This window comes from Anguilla rostrata, chromosome 7 (assembly GCF_018555375.3).
Source record: "Anguilla rostrata isolate EN2019 chromosome 7, ASM1855537v3, whole genome shotgun sequence".
Lineage (NCBI taxonomy): Eukaryota > Metazoa > Chordata > Actinopteri > Anguilliformes > Anguillidae > Anguilla > Anguilla rostrata.
In genome coordinates, this window is record NC_057939.1 from 12,740,670 (window position 1) to 12,761,283 (window position 20,614).

A 20,614-nucleotide genomic window follows, 5' to 3' on the forward strand; every position below is an offset into this window, starting at 1 on the left:
TGTGTTTGCTGCGCGGCGCAGTGGCGGGTGTGTTTGCTGCGCGGCGCAGTGGCGGGTGTGTTTGCTCCGCGGCGCAGTGGCGGGTGTGTTTGCTCCGCGGCGCAGTGGCGGGTGTGTTTGCTCCGCGGCGCAGTGGCGGGTGTGTTTGCTCCGCGGCGCAGTGGCGGGTGTGTTTGCTGCGCGGCGCAGTGGCGGGTGTGTTTGCTCCGCGGCGCAGTGGCGGGTGTGTTTGCTCCGCGGCGCAGTGGCGGGTGTGTTTGCTCCGCGGCGCAGTGGCGGGTGTGTTTGCTCCGCGGCGCAGTGGCGGGTGTGTTTGCTTCGCGGCGCAGTGGCGGGTGTGTTTGCTCGCGGCGCAGTGGCGGGTGTGTTTGCTTCGCGGCGCAGTGGCGGGTGTGTTTGCTTCGCGGCGCAGTGGCGGGTGTGTTTGCTCCGCGGCGCAGTGGCGGGTGTGTTTGCTTCGCGGCGCAGTGGCGGGTGTGTTTGCTCCGCGGGTCGGGGCTAACAGCAGCTTAATGGCTCATTTCGCCTGAGATAATCTGCGCTTAAGCTTCGCCGAGCGCGGCGAGCGCGGCGGGGCGCTCCCCCGGGGGCCGGCCGGGTCGCCGTCTCACGGCTGCGGCAGTCACAGCTCCGGCACCGTCCCACGGGACCCCCTCCCCCCCCCCCCCCCGGGCGCTGCTTCCCGCCTATAAGGCCCCCGGCATGGGAGGACTCCGCGGTGCCGTGCGCGGTAATGCCCGACATTAAAGCAGCCCGTGTTAAACGCCCGGATACCGCCGCGCGGGGGAGTCACTGCTGTTACTGGGGGGGGGGGGTTATTAGGATCGTTTTGTTTGAGCACGTCGGTCGCGGTAAAACGGGTCCTGAACCGCACGTGGGGGAAATGGCGCATCTGGTTTCATTTCTGGTCCGGTTCACCCGGTCCGCTTCCAGTGAATTAAAACAGTTCCTACGGGCTTCACAATGATTGGTAAGCGTACGGCTGCCTCATCAATTTGATGCAACTTGATTTTAATTATACTTTTACATGCCCTCCAAAAAAAAGTCTGTTATATTATGTATCGTTTTTTGGGGGCATGTTGTGAATAATTAAAATCACGTTGAGACTGAGATGTACACGTGCACTTATCTACAAATTAGACAACATAATGGAAAAAGAACTGAGCTGGTAATTACATTGTTAAGAAATTACATGTATTTCATTAGATATATTGCAAAGATTAGATATATTTTATTCTTAAAATCATCATGTGTAGACATGAGAAATAGATATGATAAATAACTAATGATGTCATTATCCCCCCCTCCCCTCATATCCCCCTCTCTGAACCTCGGGTGATAAGAGCCAGACAGATGAGACTCTCTATCCACAGAGAGCCTTTTGGCCATAAATCTTGAATTTAATGATGACCTGTGCTCAAGGGGCCGTCTGCAAATTCCCATATGTTTAAGATTTCAGAGAGTTATTCAGATAACGTAATAATGCACGTCCTGGGTGTAATATCTTTACAAGGGGGGCAAAAAAAGTTAGGGAACCGGTGTACAAAAACAGAGAAACAGCAGAATATGGAAGAAGAGAAAGTGAGAAGACACAGCTGTTTCACGACAAGAGAGATGGATGGAGAAGGGTTGTTCAAGATTTTTTTCATTTAGATTTTCTTAGTTTCATTATTGGGTTTTAGTTTTACATATTTGCATTTTTTGTTGTTGTTGTTTTCTTTGCCTGCCCTGCCCTCATCACTTTGAATTAGTATTTTTGTCTTAGATATCCTCTCATGAAAGTGAGTGGGGTCTGGTAAGCATGAGTCACTTTAGGTGTGAGTAATGTGCTGGGACAGGAAGGCCACTGAAGGATCTGATACACATCAAAATTGGATATTTTGTTTTGATAGAATGATGAATACTATTTTTATTAAATGTACCAAATTGAGTATAATCAGTACTCTGAACTGGAATTATCTAGAAAGATATTCACAATATGAGAGGAACACCCCTGGTTGGATTTAGCCCATAAAACTCCACTCCTCCGACACCCCCACCCCCTCCTCCTTCTAATGTCCCATTGGGAGATAAGGATATTGCCAACATAAAAAACAACAGAAGATAGATGCCCGTCCAATCTGAAGGCTGCCAAAACAACACCTGCAGTAGAACATAGCCAATAAGAGCAGAGCGTAGCCTGCAAACTCAGAGCTCTACCTAAAAAACCACAACTCCCAGGTTGCATTGCAGGTACTTTAATCTGTTCTTACTGCCCCCAGACAAAATGGTGCTGAGGGCGACAGGGAGTGGTTTGGAGTGCACTGCCTGTTTGTCACCAGGAAGCGCATTTGTAATTTGCTGGGCCAATGAACTCCAATTGCTGCTTTCTTGCTTAGCAGAAGCTATTCCTTTCTTCCTTTCTTCCTTGGTTTCTTTTCTCTCACCCTCTCCTCATCTCTGCCTACACTCTCCCAGTCTGGCTGTGTCGCTGTTCACCTGCCTAGGTTTGAAGTCCAGGTTGGGTGGCATGACTCAAAGTGTGGTCTTAAGAAGTGTTCATAAGCACCTGCTGCCCCAGTCCAGACACTGTGGCCATAGGCAGACCACTTTCCTCCTTTCATTTCAGCACCTTAAAGCCAGGACAGCTCCCCTCGCTGCTCTGCTCAGCCCCACCTATGTTTCAGCACCACTGCAAACACGGACAGCTCCCGGCCTACATTACCCAGATGACACTGCAGCTCAAATTCCACAGCACATTCTCCGCAGGGCTCTGTTCAAGTCATTTCAAACCAACACCCTCAATCTTAGTTTAGTGGCCATATTCACTGCCAGGAGCCAAAATGGTGGAGAGATAATGCGCTTTAGCCCTCCGGGAAACTGCCCTTGCGCTTTGCGCCTTGTACCATGAACAGGTTGCTTGCCCTGACCAGCCCCAGTAAATGTCCAGCCAGCTGTACGTGCATATGATACAACACAACTTACATAAGCCACCATAAGGGTCTCCTCTGAACAAACAAGTAAACAACTGCTTGCTGTGGATTACTGTTATAAAACAGCAGTGCTCAGCGTAAAATTGTTGTTGACGTGCTTGAGGCTTTTTCTCACTATCCGACCAATCAAATATATACAAATAATTGATGACTCATTAAGTGGTAAAATGGTGGCTAATTCAGGTTAGCCTCATTGCCCTGGTGAGAGTGATGTGCAGTGTTACCAAAAGTTGTTTTTTTTTTCCATTTCAGTTTTTGTAAACTTCCACTTGAACTCCTGCTGGATGAGCATTCACTGTTTCTGATTATGTATGCTAATTAATTACAGTTTTGACAGGACAGTGCTGGGGCTGTGCATTGCATTTGCGGGATAGCTGACAAGGCTTCATGACAGCGAATGCAACTCACAGCTAACCATAACCTATCATTTTCAGAAGTGTGTGTGTGTATCTGTGTGTCTGAACGGTTTGAATAGTACAGTAGAGAATAGGAGGTATATTACTAACATGGTGTAAATGGGGGCGTAGATGTGGGGGAATTTAATGAAAGGTTTGAGATATGATGACTATGCAACGACTACAGTTTACAGTTATTTCTCCTCTCCTTTTCTCTGTTCTTCTCCTTTCCTTTTCTCCAATCCCCTCCTCCTGTCCTCTCATTACTTTACTGGCATTAAGCAGACGCTCTTCTCCAGAGCAACTTACACACAGCTTTTTCCACGTTTTACATTGCATCCATTTGTACAGCTGGATAGCTGAAGCAATGCAGGTTACAGTAAGTATCTCGCTATTGGGTACAATGGCAGTGTCCTACCGGGTAATCTAACCTACTTTTTAGGTTACGAAGCCTCACCGTTCCTCACACATTATACCACACTGCCACCCTCGTCTGTCAAGCCACCACCATCCCCACCCGCCCACTCTCTTTCCTGGCCAGTCATAGGTGGAAAGTAGCATATAGAGGCATCTTTTACTCCGAAGCAGGGCTGTCTGCCAGACTCAGAAGCTTGGGCCTATTAACACCACCGTCTTTAATGCTCTTAAGGAGCATGAACTACATCAGCAAGCAGAGCGGAGCTGTTCTGCTGCAGATCAACCGCATTGCTACAGTGTTTATCCACTCCAAATCCGTATGGTTACATTATTAAAATGCATAAATACATCGACTGGGATGTTCAGTGTGCAAGTAAAATGCAAATAAAACTTTTTTCCCCTGATGGTTTTGAAGTTATTAATAAATGTGTCAATATCTGGTATGGGGAAAGGCACACACACACACACAAACACACACACACGCACACAGTATCTCATTGACTCACACTTTTTCTCTCACTCTCTTCACTCTCAAATACAGTTTGAAATTTCAAGTTCTTCTATTTGTTTGGCAAATTTACATTCATGCTCCCAACACACAGTGAAATTACGTAAGAAATGTAAACGCAGTGCCGTATGATAAGATAGAACCGTAGTGATAAAAACACCAGCGTTCTCCGCTGTGCTGTCCTGCACTTCCTGATAAATTGTGAAGTCCAGCGGTGTCTCGACCTCCCGTTAACCGCAAACAGGAAGGAGCCGGTCCTCCGTGGGAAAGTGCGTTTTCCTTTACTGCCAGATTTCCCCTCCGCTCTTTTCATTTTATCGCCAGACTGCGCTCGCCGAGCCTGTACTTTGACAAAACCGGCGTCCATTAAACAACTTCTATTGTTGACAGGAAGTGTAATCTGCCGGAGTGTACGGTCTGTTTAGGGCCCCGCAGCACAGGAAATGTGCTTTGTGCTTTTGTGTGACTCTCAGTAGGTGCGCGGGAAGCGCTCTCTCATCCATTCCGCTGTCCTTTATTTGATTTTCCGTGTTGGGACGCTGCAGCGCTTTTTTGGCTGAGTGGTGATCTCACATTTTTTAGCTTTCTGCATCCTGGGGACCTCTGGCAGTGTGATCTCTTTTCAGCTGAACATAAGAGTTTAGTTTTATCATCCTTGCTTGTGTATTAATGGACAGCGGGTATCGGCCTGATTCTGCCCTGTATCTGTTGTTGTATTTTCTCTGTACCTGAAGAATGGGTGCACATTTCACTTGTGTTTCATTTGGGTGATTGTGTCCATTAGCATCGGACCCATTTACCTCGAGTCACAGCTCTGTCTCACTCCATGCAATTTGAATGATGAAATCTGCCAGTTTATTAACACATTTCTTTCGTATATACATTATTTTAATTTTATTAAATTTTGTCTATTCCCTTTGACTTACAACTATGAATAATTTGTATTGTAACAAACCATTCTGTGAGACTGAAGATTTTTTAAAGCTTTTTTTTTTTTTTGCCATTTTTTGTTTTTCTATCCAGGTGGATGTTGTGTAAAGATCAATCATTGGATGTTTCAAGTGGAATCGAATTAGGCTTTTACTCATGATAGTGTGCTGGTTAAGGAAGTCAAGGTGTTTTTCATTAATAAAGTAATTCAACATGAAACAGTCCACGTGTTACTGCTTACACAGATGCCTCAATTGTAGTAGGTTTTTTGGGTCTTCGTGCTCAAAGATGGGGATACTAGCCCTGGGTAGTAGACAAGCCTGCACTCAAAACCTAACACTGCTTCTCTGTCTCATAGATACTGTCTGAAGGCTTAATCCAACAGATTCCGATGTCTTTCTCTGTACGGCCCTCGCCCTCTCATGTCTCTCTCTCTTTGCCTGCGTCTTCCTCTGTGTTGCGTTTGCAGTCTCTTTCAGACTCACACACTCTGGCTCACACTTGCGTATGGGCCATTGCGCAGTGTATCTGTGCTCACAGCGTTCAGTGGTGGGTCATTAAGGATCCGGCTGCCGTGGGAGTGTTCGGGGTTCGGCTGTTCTGCTGAGAGTTTACCTCCTCACTGGCCATCGCTGATACCCCGACACTGGCCAACAGCTGAGAGAGAGAGAGAGAGGGAGAGAGAGAGGGGGAATGAGAGAGAGGGAGAGAGAGAGAGAGAGATGGGTGAAGGTGTAGAGAGAAATACATCAAAAAGGAGATTGCCTATAAAATATAGGTACGGGAATAGAAAGGTAAAATTGGCCATGCACATACACACACACAGACACACACACACACCCACACACACACACCCACCCCACACACACACACACCATTGCAGAGGCTGTTCCTGAGGTCTCCTAACTCATGTTATTAAAGTGTTGAAGGGTAAGGTAGGCACAAGGGCAGGTGCGCTGTGGTTTTTTTTGGGTTAAGGAAATAACGGCCTGACAACGTCCTGAGGGGACCCCCCCCCCCCCCCGCCCCCCTTTCTGCAGAGAGCAGGCCGCTGTCCTCTGAGAGGAGAGTCTGCAGGGATCCATGCTTCATACACTCCTGTGCTCACATAAATGATTTAGCCGTGTCACTCCAGAGCCTGATATCATATATAATGTAGGGACAGTGGTGCTGAAAAATGCATAATGGAACCAAAGAAAAAGTGCAAGTGTAACTTTTAAAGAAAGGACAGTGTTCTGTCTCTTTAGACGGGCAGCCTCTGTAAAGCACACACACTCACACAGGCATGCATCATGCAAAAGACCGAATGTTGGGGTTGAAAGCCCTGATCTCATGGGACCGTATTCTTACCCACATGTAAACGGTAAAATGGACTGCATTTATATAGCGCTTTTATCCAAAGCGCGTTACAATTGATGCCTCTCATTCACCCATTCACATACACTCACTCACACACCAACAGTGAAAGGCTGCCATGCATGGTATGAATCAGCTCATTGGGGCATGTAGGTTGAAGGTGTCCTTGCCCCAGTGACACGTTCGATACGCACAGCCCATGCTGCATGATTGGGTGGAGAGCTCCCCTCATTTCGGAAGAAAGATGGTGAGTGAATATCATCATGGCCTTTCGCCCTACTTTATTATCCCTGGGCAAGACTTCCAAAACCTGGAAGATAAGGAGGGAGGGGGCAGGACAGGGAAAACGTCAGGCTGTATTTCAGGATTCAGGAGGTGTGGAGTTTTTGGGCCAAGACCAGGGGGGATGTGAACTGCCAAATCTGGCCCTAGCTCCTCTTCCCCCTTCACTGGCACACACACCGCCCTGAGAGATATGGAACGGCAGACATCTTTAATTATGTATGATCCACACGCTCCTGACTAAGTGTGCAGTCAGCTCCTTTTGCACCCCTCTTGATTTTCTTCCGTGGAATAACCTCGAAAAAAATATCTTCATCTCAGCTGAAATGAGGAGATTTTCCCCCTGAGGCTCAAACTGTGAATGAAAACTCGCTGCTAAATATTTCAAGCTGGAGAGAGGGGGTGATGAGCAAGAAAGAGGGTGATGAGCAGAGTGAGAGAGAGAGAGTGATGAGGAGGAGAGAAAGTGATGAGGAGAGAGAGAGTGATGGGCAGGGAGAAAATGATGAGGGGATAGAGTGATTAGCAGAAAAAGATGAGAGAGTGTGATGAGCAGGAAAGAGAGGGATGAGCAGGGGAAAAAGTGATGAGCGGGGGAGAGAGGTATAAGAGTGAGGAGAGAGAGGAGGATGAGCGGGAGAGAGAGATGAGAGAGAGGAATGAGGAGAGGGATGAGAGGGAGAGAGGATGAGGAGAGAGAGGATGAGAGGGAGAGAGGATGAGGAGAGAGAGGGATGAGCAGGGGCGAGAGAGGAATGAGGAGAGAGAGGGATGAGCAGGGGAGAGAGAGGAATGAGATAGAGAGGAATGAGGAGAGAGAGGGATGAGCAGGGGCGAGAGAGGAATGAGATAGAGAGGAATGAGGAGAGAGAGGGATGAGCAGGGGAGAGAGGGGGATGAGATAGAGAGGAATGAGGAGAGAGAGAGGGGTGAGCAGGGGAGAGAGAGAGAGATGAGCGGGGGAGAGGATAGAAGAAGGTGAATAAACTTTAAGTGACCTCAAAGGAGCTTTTACAGTGAGGCTATACCTGCCATTATAACGCCAGCAAGTCATTAGACACTTCCCTAAGTATCTAAATGTCTTTTCATCACCCACAAAAACTGCCTGGGCCAATTGAGCTATCCCTCTAAGCAGCACAACACAAGAGAAATGTGCACAGCGCCTCTTAGTGGCAGCTTTGTGAACATATTAGTGAACTGTCTGAAAGAATCTCAGAGGCACTCCCTATGGTTGGGGGCTTGGGCTGCTGGATTTAAATCAACATCATCGTTACTGTTCTTATGCTGGTTATCTTTTTTTCTTGTTCTGTGTTTCTCCCAGTTTGTTTTTATGAGAAATAAGAGCTGGAAGATGAGGGAGAACAGGAAACCAGCAGGAGATCCTCATCCCACTCTTTCACTTTCTGTAAATCTGCTCTCCTTGTTACCATTTCTCTCTCTCCATCTCCTTCTCTCGCTTGCACTCTCTCCCATCTTCCTGTCTCTATTGGTATCTCTCTCTTCTCCCTTTCTCTCCTTCTCCTTCTCTGACTCTCTCACTCTTACACACAAGCATGCACACACGTACACCCCCCCCCCCCTCCCCACACACACACACACACAGTCACTGCATGCGAGGGATGTGACTGTGATCCTCAGTCATTTCCTGAGATTATCCTGCTTTTAAATCCCTGGCAGCTTGTGCTCACGGGCAGGCTGGTGTGTGACTGCAGCCTGAGCCTGTGCTGTGTGTGCACTGCACCCACTGACTCCACGCTGCCACTCCTACACGGCCACGTTACAACTCAACCCCACCTTCATTCTCATATTCACGCTCATAACGGTCCACGGCCCTAACCCTAACCCTAACCCTAACCGCACCCACTGACTCCACTCTACCACTCCATTCCTGCACGGTCACATTACAGCCCGGTCTGCGGTCCTAAACCTAACCGACCGAGCTAACTCAAACTCCAGGCCCTCATCTCCCTAGCAGATCAGATTCAAACGCAATTAAGATTTTTCTGTTTAAGACCTTTATGCGGAAACGCATGTTTGCGTAATGCTTGCGCTGACGTTTCTGTTAGTAATGTACATGTTTTAATTGTGCTGCCTCTTGGCCGGTTCTCTCTTGCAAAAGAGACGGCATACCCCAATGGACCTTCGCTGGTAAAATAAAGGTTAGAGAAATTATAATAAACTGTGCCTCACAGTAAAGTCCGAACATTGCAGCGTCTGAGTTACTGCAGTGTCGGCAGGGTGTATTAGGAGTCTGTTTCAGCCACTGCACACACACTCGAAGCAGAGACAAAGTGTAGCTTTAAACTTGCTAATGGTCCTGTGCCTGTTTCCTTGTTGTGCTGTGTTGCTGTTTAATCGCCCATTACAAACTGGCTCTGTTTTTCTCCTGAAAGGATCTCAACATGGCGGCATCATCACCCGTGCAACCTTGTGTGCGTTTCACACGAACATCTTAATCCGCACGCTCGCTCTTATAATTATTTAAACAGTTCAACATCACCCATTCTGATTGTGTAATTAAAGTAATTTAATTGAAAAAGTGCAGAAGATTAAATCTGCCTCTTAAATCATGCAAAACAATCAAAACAATCCCCCCCCAGCCTCCAGTTAAAGTTTATGAACCTGAACAACAATATTGCTCTATATTTCTGTCTCAGTCAGTTACAAAACTCCAGACTGCTGTTGTACACAGAGACTGCTACTGCACACAGAGACTGCTGTTGCACACAGAGACTGCCATATATATAGCTCTCGGGTAACTACAGCGCCACCTGCACCTAGGGAAGTGTATACACTCCTCTAATGCACTCACTCGTCCAATTAATCTGGACCATTTAGACCCACCCTAGTACTGGCGGGATGAAGCCAGACATGTCCTGGCAGTGAAGACCCTCCCCCCCATCACAGCTGGCTACTGACATTTCCGGGGCTCAGTCCTGTCACTGAGGTCTCCATGTTGTTGGCAGGGTTGGGCTGCTGAGGTTGTTTCAGTGGTCACCCTGAGAGAGAGAGAGAGAGAGAGAGAGAGAGAGAGAGAGTGAGAAAGACAGAGAGAGAGAGAGAGAGAGAGAGACTGAGAGAAAAAGTGAGAGAGAGAGCGAGAAAGAGAGAGAGAGAGAGACAGACTGAGAGAAAAAGTGAGAGAGAGAGAGAGAGAGTACAAAGTGAAGGCTGCAGGGGATGAAGCAGCTTCAAAGGGCTGCCAGAACTGGGTGTACTCATCCTGTGTCTCATTCTTTCTTTCCCTTCCTCTCAAACATCCCACTCCCCTCCTTCTCCCCACCTTCTGTCTCTCCCTCTCCCTCTCCCTCTCCTCTCCTCCCCTCAGGGACCTGCCTGGTCCTGGGCTGCATGATCTTCCCTGATGGCTGGGACTCGGACGAGGTGAAGCGGATGTGCGGGGAGCAGACGGACAAGTACACGCTGGGCGCCTGCTCGGTGCGCTGGGCCTACATCCTGGCCATCATGGGCATCCTGGACGCCCTCATCCTCTCCTTCCTGGCCTTCGTTCTGGGCAACCGGCAGGACGGGCTGATGGCCGAGGAGCTGCTGGGGGACGGCAAGGGTAACGTCCCCGGCGCCCCCCAAAACCTCACTGTGTGGCTCCAGTACCCCAAACCCCACTGTGTAGCTCTAGCACCCCCAAACCCCACTGTGTGGCTCCAGTACCCCAAACCCCTACTGTGTGGCTCGAGCACCCCCAAAACCCCACTGTGTATCTCCAGCAACTCCAAACCTCATTGTGAATCTCCAGCACCACCAACCCCCACTATGTAGCTCCAGCACCCCAAAACCCCACTGTGTAGCTACAGCACACATAACTCCATGTGTTTAGGGAAAAAGTAGGTAATAAATATTTCAAAATGGTGACTAATTCAAGATGGCAGTGTTAGAGCTTACATACATACTGAACGACACATAAGGCTGAAGTCCTACCTCCAAAGTGAGGAACGTTGGGCCATCCAAGTGCAAACACTAACCCTAGCAGTAGGGTCGCATAAAACTTTTCTTTCCCAAGGGACCCTCATAAGATTCATATTGCATCAACTTAACCTTAGCACTAATCCTAAATCTAACTCTAACCCTCGCACTGACCATGGACCTAACCAACCCCAGTGCTAACCCTAACCCTAGGGCAACGGCAGCAGGACTGGACTGATACAGAGAAGATTAAAATGACTCCTACTGACTGCACAGACAAGGCCCAATATTTGACTAGCAAGAAAGAACAATAAAGAATCGAAGCGAACACCGTAAATATCATTAAACAAACTCTAGTAAGCGCTAACAACTGCATGTTTGTCATAAAGTGCAAAAACTGTGGCATAAGATATGTGGGAGAAATAGGCAACACTACCAGGGCAAGATTAGCTCGACACATATATAATATTAAAAACCAGACAGGCACCCACACACATCTGGTCCCTCACTTACTCAACTATGGATTGGAAGCACTGGAAATATCGGGTCTACAAACACAAAAGTTTGACACTGGAGAACAGAGAATGGAAAAGCGCTGGATTCTAAAAGTAAACACCAGATTCCTGGAAGGGTACACTGACACAACTGCCACACCTGAAGTCTACGACACACTAGGGACCAACGTCTTCCATGAAGGCTCCAGTATACTGATTGGCCAGTGCTGATGTTACTTTCCATGGCTGACACACTGCGGTCAACTTGAGAACGAAGGACTTAGCCCTAACTTAACCCTAACCCTACCACTAATCCTAACCATAACCCTGGGTTTTGTTAGTGAATTTTTGAATATTTTTAAACATGAAGCACTGTCATGTGTTTTTTGTTGGGACAGTACTTTAGAGTTGGAGTCTTGGTGTACAGCAAGTGTAAATACAGCTACTAAATCTCATCATTGTAGGTCAAAACATTAGGGATTTAACAGCATTGTGATATGCAGACTTCCACGTGCCATATTCATTGGTTCGACCTTTGTTCATTTTGATTGGAGGAGAAGCATTTTAAGTACCTTCTAGGAGGCTTCAGTTAGTGGAAGTTATGGGTCCATGAACCAAATATATTCCTCATGAGGAAAGGGACCAGTGTAGCAAATTTTGCAACTCTCTGTCGAACAGGGTTTATGGGCCATGAAAAATAGATCAGGGAAAGATACTTCTGAGGCGAAGTATCATTACTTTTCACCAGCCTTGAAGTTCGCTTTGGAAGTTCTGTCGACATCGTGGATTACATATCTTTGTAGCTGATCTCTGGTCCAGTCTTTTATGGTTCTTCTACCACAAGATCACAAAATGTGAAACATTCACAAATGGATTTATCTCTGTACTCTGAATGAGCAATGAATGTTTCAAATGTTAGAAAGATGCAGAAAATAATAAATTTGGGTTTCTAATTGTTATCCCTGCCAGGTCTTTAAAGCAAACTAACAGACGTGGTAGTTTTACTGCAGCACAGACGTCCTTGAGTGAAATATTGCCTTTAAAGTGTTTGCTTTTCTATGAACAGTGATGTTATACTGTATTTCTATTGTACGGAAATACAAGACTATCTGATGTATAAAGATAATGTAACCCCTTTGGTGACTGATTCACATAACCACACTATAATTAGATCCATTATATGATCTCTTTGGAACCCTTATGACAGAGCTCACCTGCTGTTAATAACAATGAGAGAAATATGGCTGCTAGCTGCAAATCCCAGAGTCAAAGCGCATGATCTGCTGGACATGTCTTCTTGCTGGTGGGTTGTACCACTGCATTTACTGAGACCAAGGTGATGCAGCAGATTTTTTAAAATTTTATGTGAAATTCTGGAGCTCCACCATATGTTTTGTTGAGCCATCACCATGTTTAAAGGTTTAACGTGAACTTGAATATGTCTATCAAATTTAAGCACTGTAGGTCAAATGAGGGATTTGTGAGCATTTTGTGATAAGCTCTGCTCAAATGCTTACGCTAAGCCACGCGTATACTTTTTTGCATTTACCAAGTCCCGAGCATGTCCCTGTCTGTGGTGGTAAAAGCGCTACAAACAGAGGAGTTCCTGTTAGCATGCTGTCTCCAGTCCGTTACAGGAGAGAGTTCCTGTTAGCATGCTGTCTCCAGTCCCTTACAGGAGAGAGTTCCTGTTAGCATGCTGTCTCCAGTCCGTTACAGGAGAGAGTTCCTGTTAGCATGCTGTCTCCAGTCGCTACAGGATGAGGAGTTTGTTAGCATTCTGTTGTGCTTACAGAAGAGTTCGCTGTTAGCATGAGATGCTCCAGTCGTAGAGGAGTTTCTGTTACGCATGCTGTACCAGACACAGGAGAGATTCCTGTGGCATGTGCTCAAGTCGCTTACAGGAGAGAGTTCCTGTTAGCATGCTGTCTCCAGTCCCTTACAGGAGAGAGTTCCTGTTAGCATGCTGTCTCCAGTCGCTTACAGGAGAGAGTTCCTGTTAACATACTGTCTCCAGTCGCTTACAGGAGAGAGTTCCTGTTAGCATACTGTCTCCAGTCCCTTACAGGAGAGAGTTCCTGTTAACATACTGTCTCCAGTCGCTTACTGGAGACTCCTTAGAGCGGTTTGTTAACAGGAACACCTCTCTGTTTGTTGTTGCTTTTACAAACTAACTAAGGGACCTGTTCCCGCTCTGTAGTGTAGAATGGAGATGCACTGACACATGCTGGCGGTGCATTGCCCAGGTCAGTGTAGGGCACCTCAGAGATGCAGAGAGAGAGAGCCATAAAGAACGCAGGGGAAATAGAGGAGGGAACAGGGGGGAGAGAAGAGGATTTACTGTGGACATGTGCTAATTGCAGCCCAGGGGCTTTTGGACCAAGCAGCAAATTGCTAATGGATGTTTACTCAGCTTGCGTTTGGCCTGTCTGAATTAATCACAGACTTAGCATCAGTGTGTCCTGCCTGTTAGTGCAGAGAGAAGAGGGCAAGCCAGAGAGTCGGGCAGGGTCTGCTATTGGACGGAGTGTCAGGCTAGGTCTGCTATTGGACAGAGAGAGTCAGGCAAGGTCTGCTATTGGACAGAGTGTCAGGCTAGGTCTGCTATTGGACGGAGTGTCAGGCTAGGTCTGCTATTGGACAGAGAGAGTCAGGCAAGGTCTGCTATTGGACAGAGCGATTGAGGCAGGATCTGCTATTGGACAGAGGAAGTCAGGCAGGGTCTGCTATTGGACAGAGGAAGTCAGGCAGGGACTGCTATTGGACAGAGAGTCAGGATGCTACTGGAAAGAGGAATACATGGTCTGCTGTTGGACAGAGAGTCAGTCAGGATTTGTTATTGGGTTGAGAAACAAGCAGGAGCTGCAGTAGGACAGAATCAGGAAAGCTCTGCTATTGGACAGAAAGAAAAAGGGAGGGTTTACTATTGGTCTCAGCGAGCAGACACTACACACTGATTGTACAGAACATTATTTAAACTGTGCCTTACGCTCTGACATCATACCTTTCAATCTTAAGATATTTTTATTCTTTCCAAATTAATATTCTGTGTGTAAGTATTGTTCAGGTTGTATAAGGCTGGGATTGGATGTATACCTTCACCCTCCCCCAATTTCTGAATTTCACAAATTGTACTTTGCTGACCTTGAAAACTGATTAAAAGTCATGTAGAAGGTATAGATTGACTTTATGTTATTTCAACAAAAAACCTGTGATTGTCCCTAGCTTTTCCACTGTTGAAGCATTGATGAAATTAATTGTTGAATTAACTGTTTCAGTTATGCTAGAAAAGTGCAAAGGATGGAGAGAGGTCAAAAACTATGGGTGATGCTCAGGCAATATGCTGTCATATCACCTCCTCCATGTTGTGCCAGAGGTTAATTATAAATTCACTGTTCTCTCAGTCATTTGCCCCTGAGTGCCCTCTGCTGGATATTATCAGTACTGACACTATGATTTTTCCTTTTCTTGTCTAGTCTGCCCTCTGCTGTTAAGCCTGTGTTGTATCACAATAGTTGCCTGCCTCGTTACTCTCTGTCACAACTATTAACAGCACTGTTTCTCTCTCTCTCTCTCTCTCTCTCTCTCTCTCAGAGAGTGGAAATGCCTAAAGCACAGACTGGTAAGTACACAATACCCCTCAGATATACCACAGTAAAACTATGTTAGGATGAAGCTATGCTGTGTCAAGTCAGAATGCTCTCTTGACTAGTTGACCCCTTATGGTCGACTAGGCCTCTACAGTTGTCAATAAAAAGGGACAAATATTTAATAATGAATGTAACTGCAGGTCTTACCAAATGAAGCCTACCAAATAATGATGTTTAAATTAAGCCTTAAGTAAAGTACTCTCTTGTTTGTGTGTCTTCTGTCCCACAGGTTTTGTTGCTGCCCAGTAGGGGGCAGTCTCATGTTCCAGCTTATAACCCACTACCCTGAGGGTGAGGGGCAAGGCTGTAGCTGTGGGAGGAGTCAAAAGGAATGATTGAAGCCAGGAGTCGCCTCGCAGCAACCACACCCCCCCCCAATCTCCAATTGTAAAGACCCCACCCCCCTGGTCCCTACTGATTGCTGGCCCCCAGGGGCCCCATTCTCTTCAAAAGACTTCTTCTGTTTTTTTTACAAGTTGAACGTGGACTAGTATCAGCAAGATCACGGTCTCATGAATGACTGAAATACGACATTACAAACAAATCAATTTCAATACCCAGAGATTTGACTCTGGATATTCTAATTTGACACAATGTCACATAGCCGCACACACACACACACACACACTCACACAATATGCACATATAGCAACACCAGGGTGTCACACACATGCACACACTCTTGTCGTTACAGTCACACCCTACAAACTGAGACCTGTTGACCTTCAGCTTATGTATAATAAGAAAACATTCTATATCGCATTCAGAAACAACACGCATATTAATACAGTGTTTCTCGGTTCAGAGTCACGTTTTAGTTTAGCGAACGGAAAATGTCCTCTTGTGAAGTCGGTGTCAGTTCATCTTATTTTGTCTTTCGACTCTGTCCCGCTGTTTGAGACTTGGCCCTGTCTGCCCGCTGGGACAGCGCCGGGGTGCCCAGCCCCCCCGTGCCGCAGCAGGAGCGCCGCGCCGCGCTTCTGTTTTTCAGAGCGGAACCTTCCGGAATCGGGGTGCGGCCGGTTCCGTTCCGCTCCGCTCCGCTCCGCGCTGGACCAGGAGCGAGAGCTGGGATTTCGGCTTGAGGTCCGCGGAAAAGCCCGGAAAAAGGCCTGCGCCTGCGGACATCAGCATGGACTGACACGCGGAAGCTGCTTCTCAAAGAACCGCCTGTGTGTTCCATTGGGGTTGGTGGGGAGGGGGGGGGAGTTGTGTCCCTCATGGAATATTATGATCTGATTGGCCCCTCCCTAGAGGTGCTGGGATGACAGGCGAAGACAGAAGGGGTTTGGAAAATGGTGGTGAACGGGTATGAGTCCCCAGTGCAGCACCCCACAGGAGGAATCCTCATGTACAGTAGATATATACTTAATGTAAATTTAGCTGATTTTTCAGCAGCCACTGATGCTTTGAAAGGCCAACGAACCATACAGTATTGTACTCGTTTTGAATATATTTGTTAAACTCTGTTGCAGACACTTTCATAGCCACACTTACTGTCTTAATGAATTATCTCCATAATGCATTGTATTATAAAGATACAGTCCATCAGTATATATACATGTGCCATGCTGTATATAGCAGTCAGTATTATAGCACTAAAGGTATATTTCATTGGTTCTTCTGTACGGTAAGGGTTGGACACAGAAGCCAGGGATAGATCTATCCTTATATAATAGTGCAGCTTTGTCCTATATCGGTCCACTGCAAACATCCTACCAGATTTCTTGCTTCGGACAATGTGGACAACGGACAATTTCCACCTCTTCCTCGCTGTAACTTGTGTTTGGACTCAAAAAATGGGCACTTATATTGTACCTGTTTCTCCCCGTCTTGTCTTTTCTCCCAATAGGTATTCAGCATTTCTTAAAAAAAGATGAAAGACACAAATGGTCAATACCTGGATGATGATTATAACAGTATGAAAACTAAAATTACCTTTGGACAACAGTGGTTCATTTTGAGTTTCTTTTAGAATTCCATGAATGGAGTCAGTGATGGACCTGAAGTGTGTTTTTGCACAGTAATCATAGGCCTGAAAAGTGTATGTGTTTTACTGCTACTGAAAATGTCATTCAAAGAATATGAGAGTCGTTCCAACAGGAAGGTGTGTGCGTGTGTGTGTGTGCGTGCGTGCGTGCGTGTGTGTGTGCGTGCATGCATGTGCACGTGTGTGTCTTTGGGGTTGCAGGAAGGAGGATTGGGATAAGGATCCTCTCCATCTGAAACAAACCAAACCTTTTCATGGTTGGAAAAGATGCTCCATTTAGTTAAATAGCAATGTGACTAAGGACCCACTCCATTGACACTGAGGGATAATCCACTGCCACACATAGCAGCCCACGCTCATCACACCCCTTCGGTTTCTGTGCCAGGATTGGCTGGGAGGCTGAACGAGCCTGGGCCTGGTCAGCACATGAGACGGGAACAGCGAGTATGACACGTCAGGCTGTGGTCGGTCGGGTTTCAGGGAATCAGAACATTCACAAGCACTTGTCCCTCATCCTGATGCACATAATCAGGATGCTGTTCACTGATAATTAGGCAGGCAGTAAAGGCGACTGAAAATTTTCTAAAATCTGATGTAATCAGGCCATGTTGAGAGAGAGACTTTGATTTTTTTCCATAGGTTATCAATTACAGCCTAGTGTGGCGCCTGCACTGGCAGCTCTCCTGGGCAACAACCGGGACTCACTAAATCTGTGTGTGTTTGAGCAGGAACTGGCTGTGGAGTTCTTTAGTCTGTGGTGTAATGCTGCCATGGATACGACCATCGATTAGCTGTCCATACAAATATCTGTGATGTCACGTGCTAAATAAAAAAACTACATGTGTCGCTTGGTCATGGTGCAAACTACTCAGATTTATGACAGGAGCAGTGTGGCTATGTCTCAGTTTGTTCAGTAGCCTACATGAAAATAAAGGCTTGAGTGAATAAATTGCTTTCCTTTAGCCCCCCACCTCCGACCCCCCAGCAGGGGTTGAGGGTGGTGAAGGGTGGCAGTGTGGTTCACATCCAGGCCGCCTGCCCCCGCAGCCCTCAGTATGGACAGCGTGAGGGTCATTATGTTCCATCCGAGTGATGAAGACCAGTCCATCTCTGAGGGGCTGAAAGATCCCTCTTAAGGGCTGGAAAAGGATGATAAGGAGAAAGAAGATAGAATGGTGGGGTGGATCTGAGTTCATTGAACAGGGCTTGATCCTCAGTCTCTCCATATCTCCCCAGGGGGGAGTGAACGTCTGGTGATGGCCACAAAGCATGCAGACGGAGCAGAAGAAGCCATAACCAATCAGTGAGTTGTTGGTTTAAAAGACTAATTTACAGTAAACAGCTCCAGTAAGGTCAGTGCGAGTGAGAGAGTCCCAGAGAGAGAGGCCCTGGTTACAGCAGCACGTCAGAGCGGACCAGGGGTCCCCAGCGGACGAGCGTCCCTTCCAGTGCAGAGTCTGCACCGCGTCCCCCCAGCCGAGAAACACACGGCCATTTACGCACAGCCGGGGAAACCGCTGCTCCCGGGGAGACTGATTTACCCTCGCGGGAAAGTAAAGCACCACAAACCCCATTAATCTGGGTGTGGCTATCACTGTAAGCATATACGGCCAACCACAGTTTTTCCAGGGAAGAACGAAGCCGTTTTTATGGAGATCGCAGGCACCAAGGCAAGGGGCAGTGCTACCAATTCTCATTCGTTTAAACCAAATCCTCAGATCTGTTCTAAAAGCTTGTTCTTTTGTTCAAAATGTTAAAGCTATTTCAGTGTTGTTTTATGAGTGTGATACTTGAAGCATGATGAGTGAGGTGTGAGTGTCCGCGTGTCAACAGATGCGTACATTATATTGGCAACCCTGAACGCAGCAGCACAGTCAGTCGAGTACTCCTACACACACTCCTGGAAAGTGCACGTGCACACACACTTACTCATACACTTACTCATCGCCATTACTGTCAACTAATGTGACTCAATCACACCGAAACCTCAATCATTTCTGCTTTTCTCTCTTAACAGGTCAGATTGTGTGTGTAACTGAGCAGGGGCAATACAGGGTATATAATGGAGAGTTGTACCTGAGGGCTGGGAAGAGTAATTCAACATCCTGAGCGTTCTGGGAGTCCAACGAAAGAGTTACAGTAGTTGTCAGACGCCTTTCCCAAATTCTCTCCTGTAAATATGTTGACGTAAACATGTGACACATGTCATTTAGAAAAAATTCTAAAACTAGAAATAGTAAAAAGCTTTAGGCTAAATAAAAGTTTCAATTATGTCGACAATATGATTGAGTTACTGTGTTTTTTTTCGGAAGTTTATTTCGTGCAGTGCTTAACTGAAATATGTGCCTTTCCTCTTACGTCATTTACATCTGGCCGCACTGTTCGGTGTTGGTGTTGATTAAATTTTAAGGATAACGAAGTACGAATAATGTGTTGACAAAAAGGGTAATGCCTGACCATCAAAATATTACTAAATTGATATATTGCATTGCGGCCCTCGCAAATCTTTTATTATGCAGCAGCTAGTCAGCTGTAGCGAAAACTGGCGACTACATAAAATATTATCCACGATTCATCTCGTCATTCCGCTCCATATTTAATTAATGATGTTACTTCTGTACAGTCCGTAATGAAACAGAAAGACTAATCGGAGTATTGCCCAAATGGCCTTGCCCAACAGAAATAGCTTTACAATTTCAAGGCAGGGCCAAATCTGCAGTAATTTGCACATTTCATTTTGAAGGCCAATGTTTGAAAATGGCCAGGAGAGGGTGCTGGCAACATGGTATGTGCTGCTGGAAATCGCTGCTCAATTCATTGTACGCTGATGTAACGTCACAAACTTTCCCACTGGAACGCTAAGGTGGCGTCATTACGGAATTTTGCGATTACGTGGAAGGGTGTGATTGGTGCCGTTGTACAGCAGTGTACAATTACCGTTTTATGTTTCATATACGACTTGTGGTGGACAACATGCTGCAGAACTGGCTACATCAGAGATTTACCTTTTACAGAAAATAAGGTGTCCAACGGATAATTTAAATATATGTATTAATGAAGCAACTACGCAGAGATTGGAATAAACAAATAACACAAAGAAGAATATCTAAGTGTGGCACAATAGATTGACTACAACAACCGGAACGCGGCAAATGAACACCACTCAGGTCGATACTTCACTCATGGTTTGGCAGCAGCGCGTGGATGCGTCAGCCTGTCCTCGCCCGCTTTAAACTAATTAAAATTTAATTGGAATAAGAACAACCCCAGATGCAAAAAAACACCGCAGGCACTTATAGGCATTGCAATGTTATTCTTCAACATGTAAGTTTTAAATGCTAACCACATGCAACTACAGTGATGTTTGCCTCGCCCTGTCCAACGTTCTCCCATGAAGATAAATAGCCGATGTGACCAGTTAGCTCTTCTCAAATTGGCTAAAATTTTAATAGTGACATTACACATTTTAACAAGTACATTTTAACAAAATAATTTATATAAACATCTGCAGTATGCTGTGGCCTGTGGAATGCACGCGTGAACCCCAATGAAGGCATCAAGCTGCTGTTGTCTCTGTGCGTTTACAAACGTCTCAGTGCCTGAGATGGAAGCGTGAAAACGATAAGCTCTTGAGGTGGAGATCCAGTGGAAAGCGTCTGACGCCGTAAATCAAGAGTGACAATGACACGACACACTTGG

At 46.4% G+C, this 20,614-nt stretch overlaps 1 protein-coding gene across 1 annotated transcript in view; it reads left to right on the forward strand.

The window, feature by feature from the left end:
- lhfpl3 (LHFPL tetraspan subfamily member 3) overlaps nucleotides 1–19,197 on the forward strand; it is a 42,068-nt gene extending 22,871 nt beyond the window's left edge. Inside the window, exons 2-4 of the mRNA XM_064342881.1 lie at nucleotides 10,189–10,425; nucleotides 14,870–14,897; nucleotides 15,155–19,197. Coding sequence (XP_064198951.1) covers nucleotides 10,189–10,425; nucleotides 14,870–14,886 — 254 coding nt within the window. The 3' untranslated portion in view covers nucleotides 14,887–14,897; nucleotides 15,155–19,197. The remainder of the gene's footprint in view (nucleotides 1–10,188; nucleotides 10,426–14,869; nucleotides 14,898–15,154) is intronic.
- The last annotated feature ends 1,417 nt before the right edge of the window (nucleotides 19,198–20,614 follow it).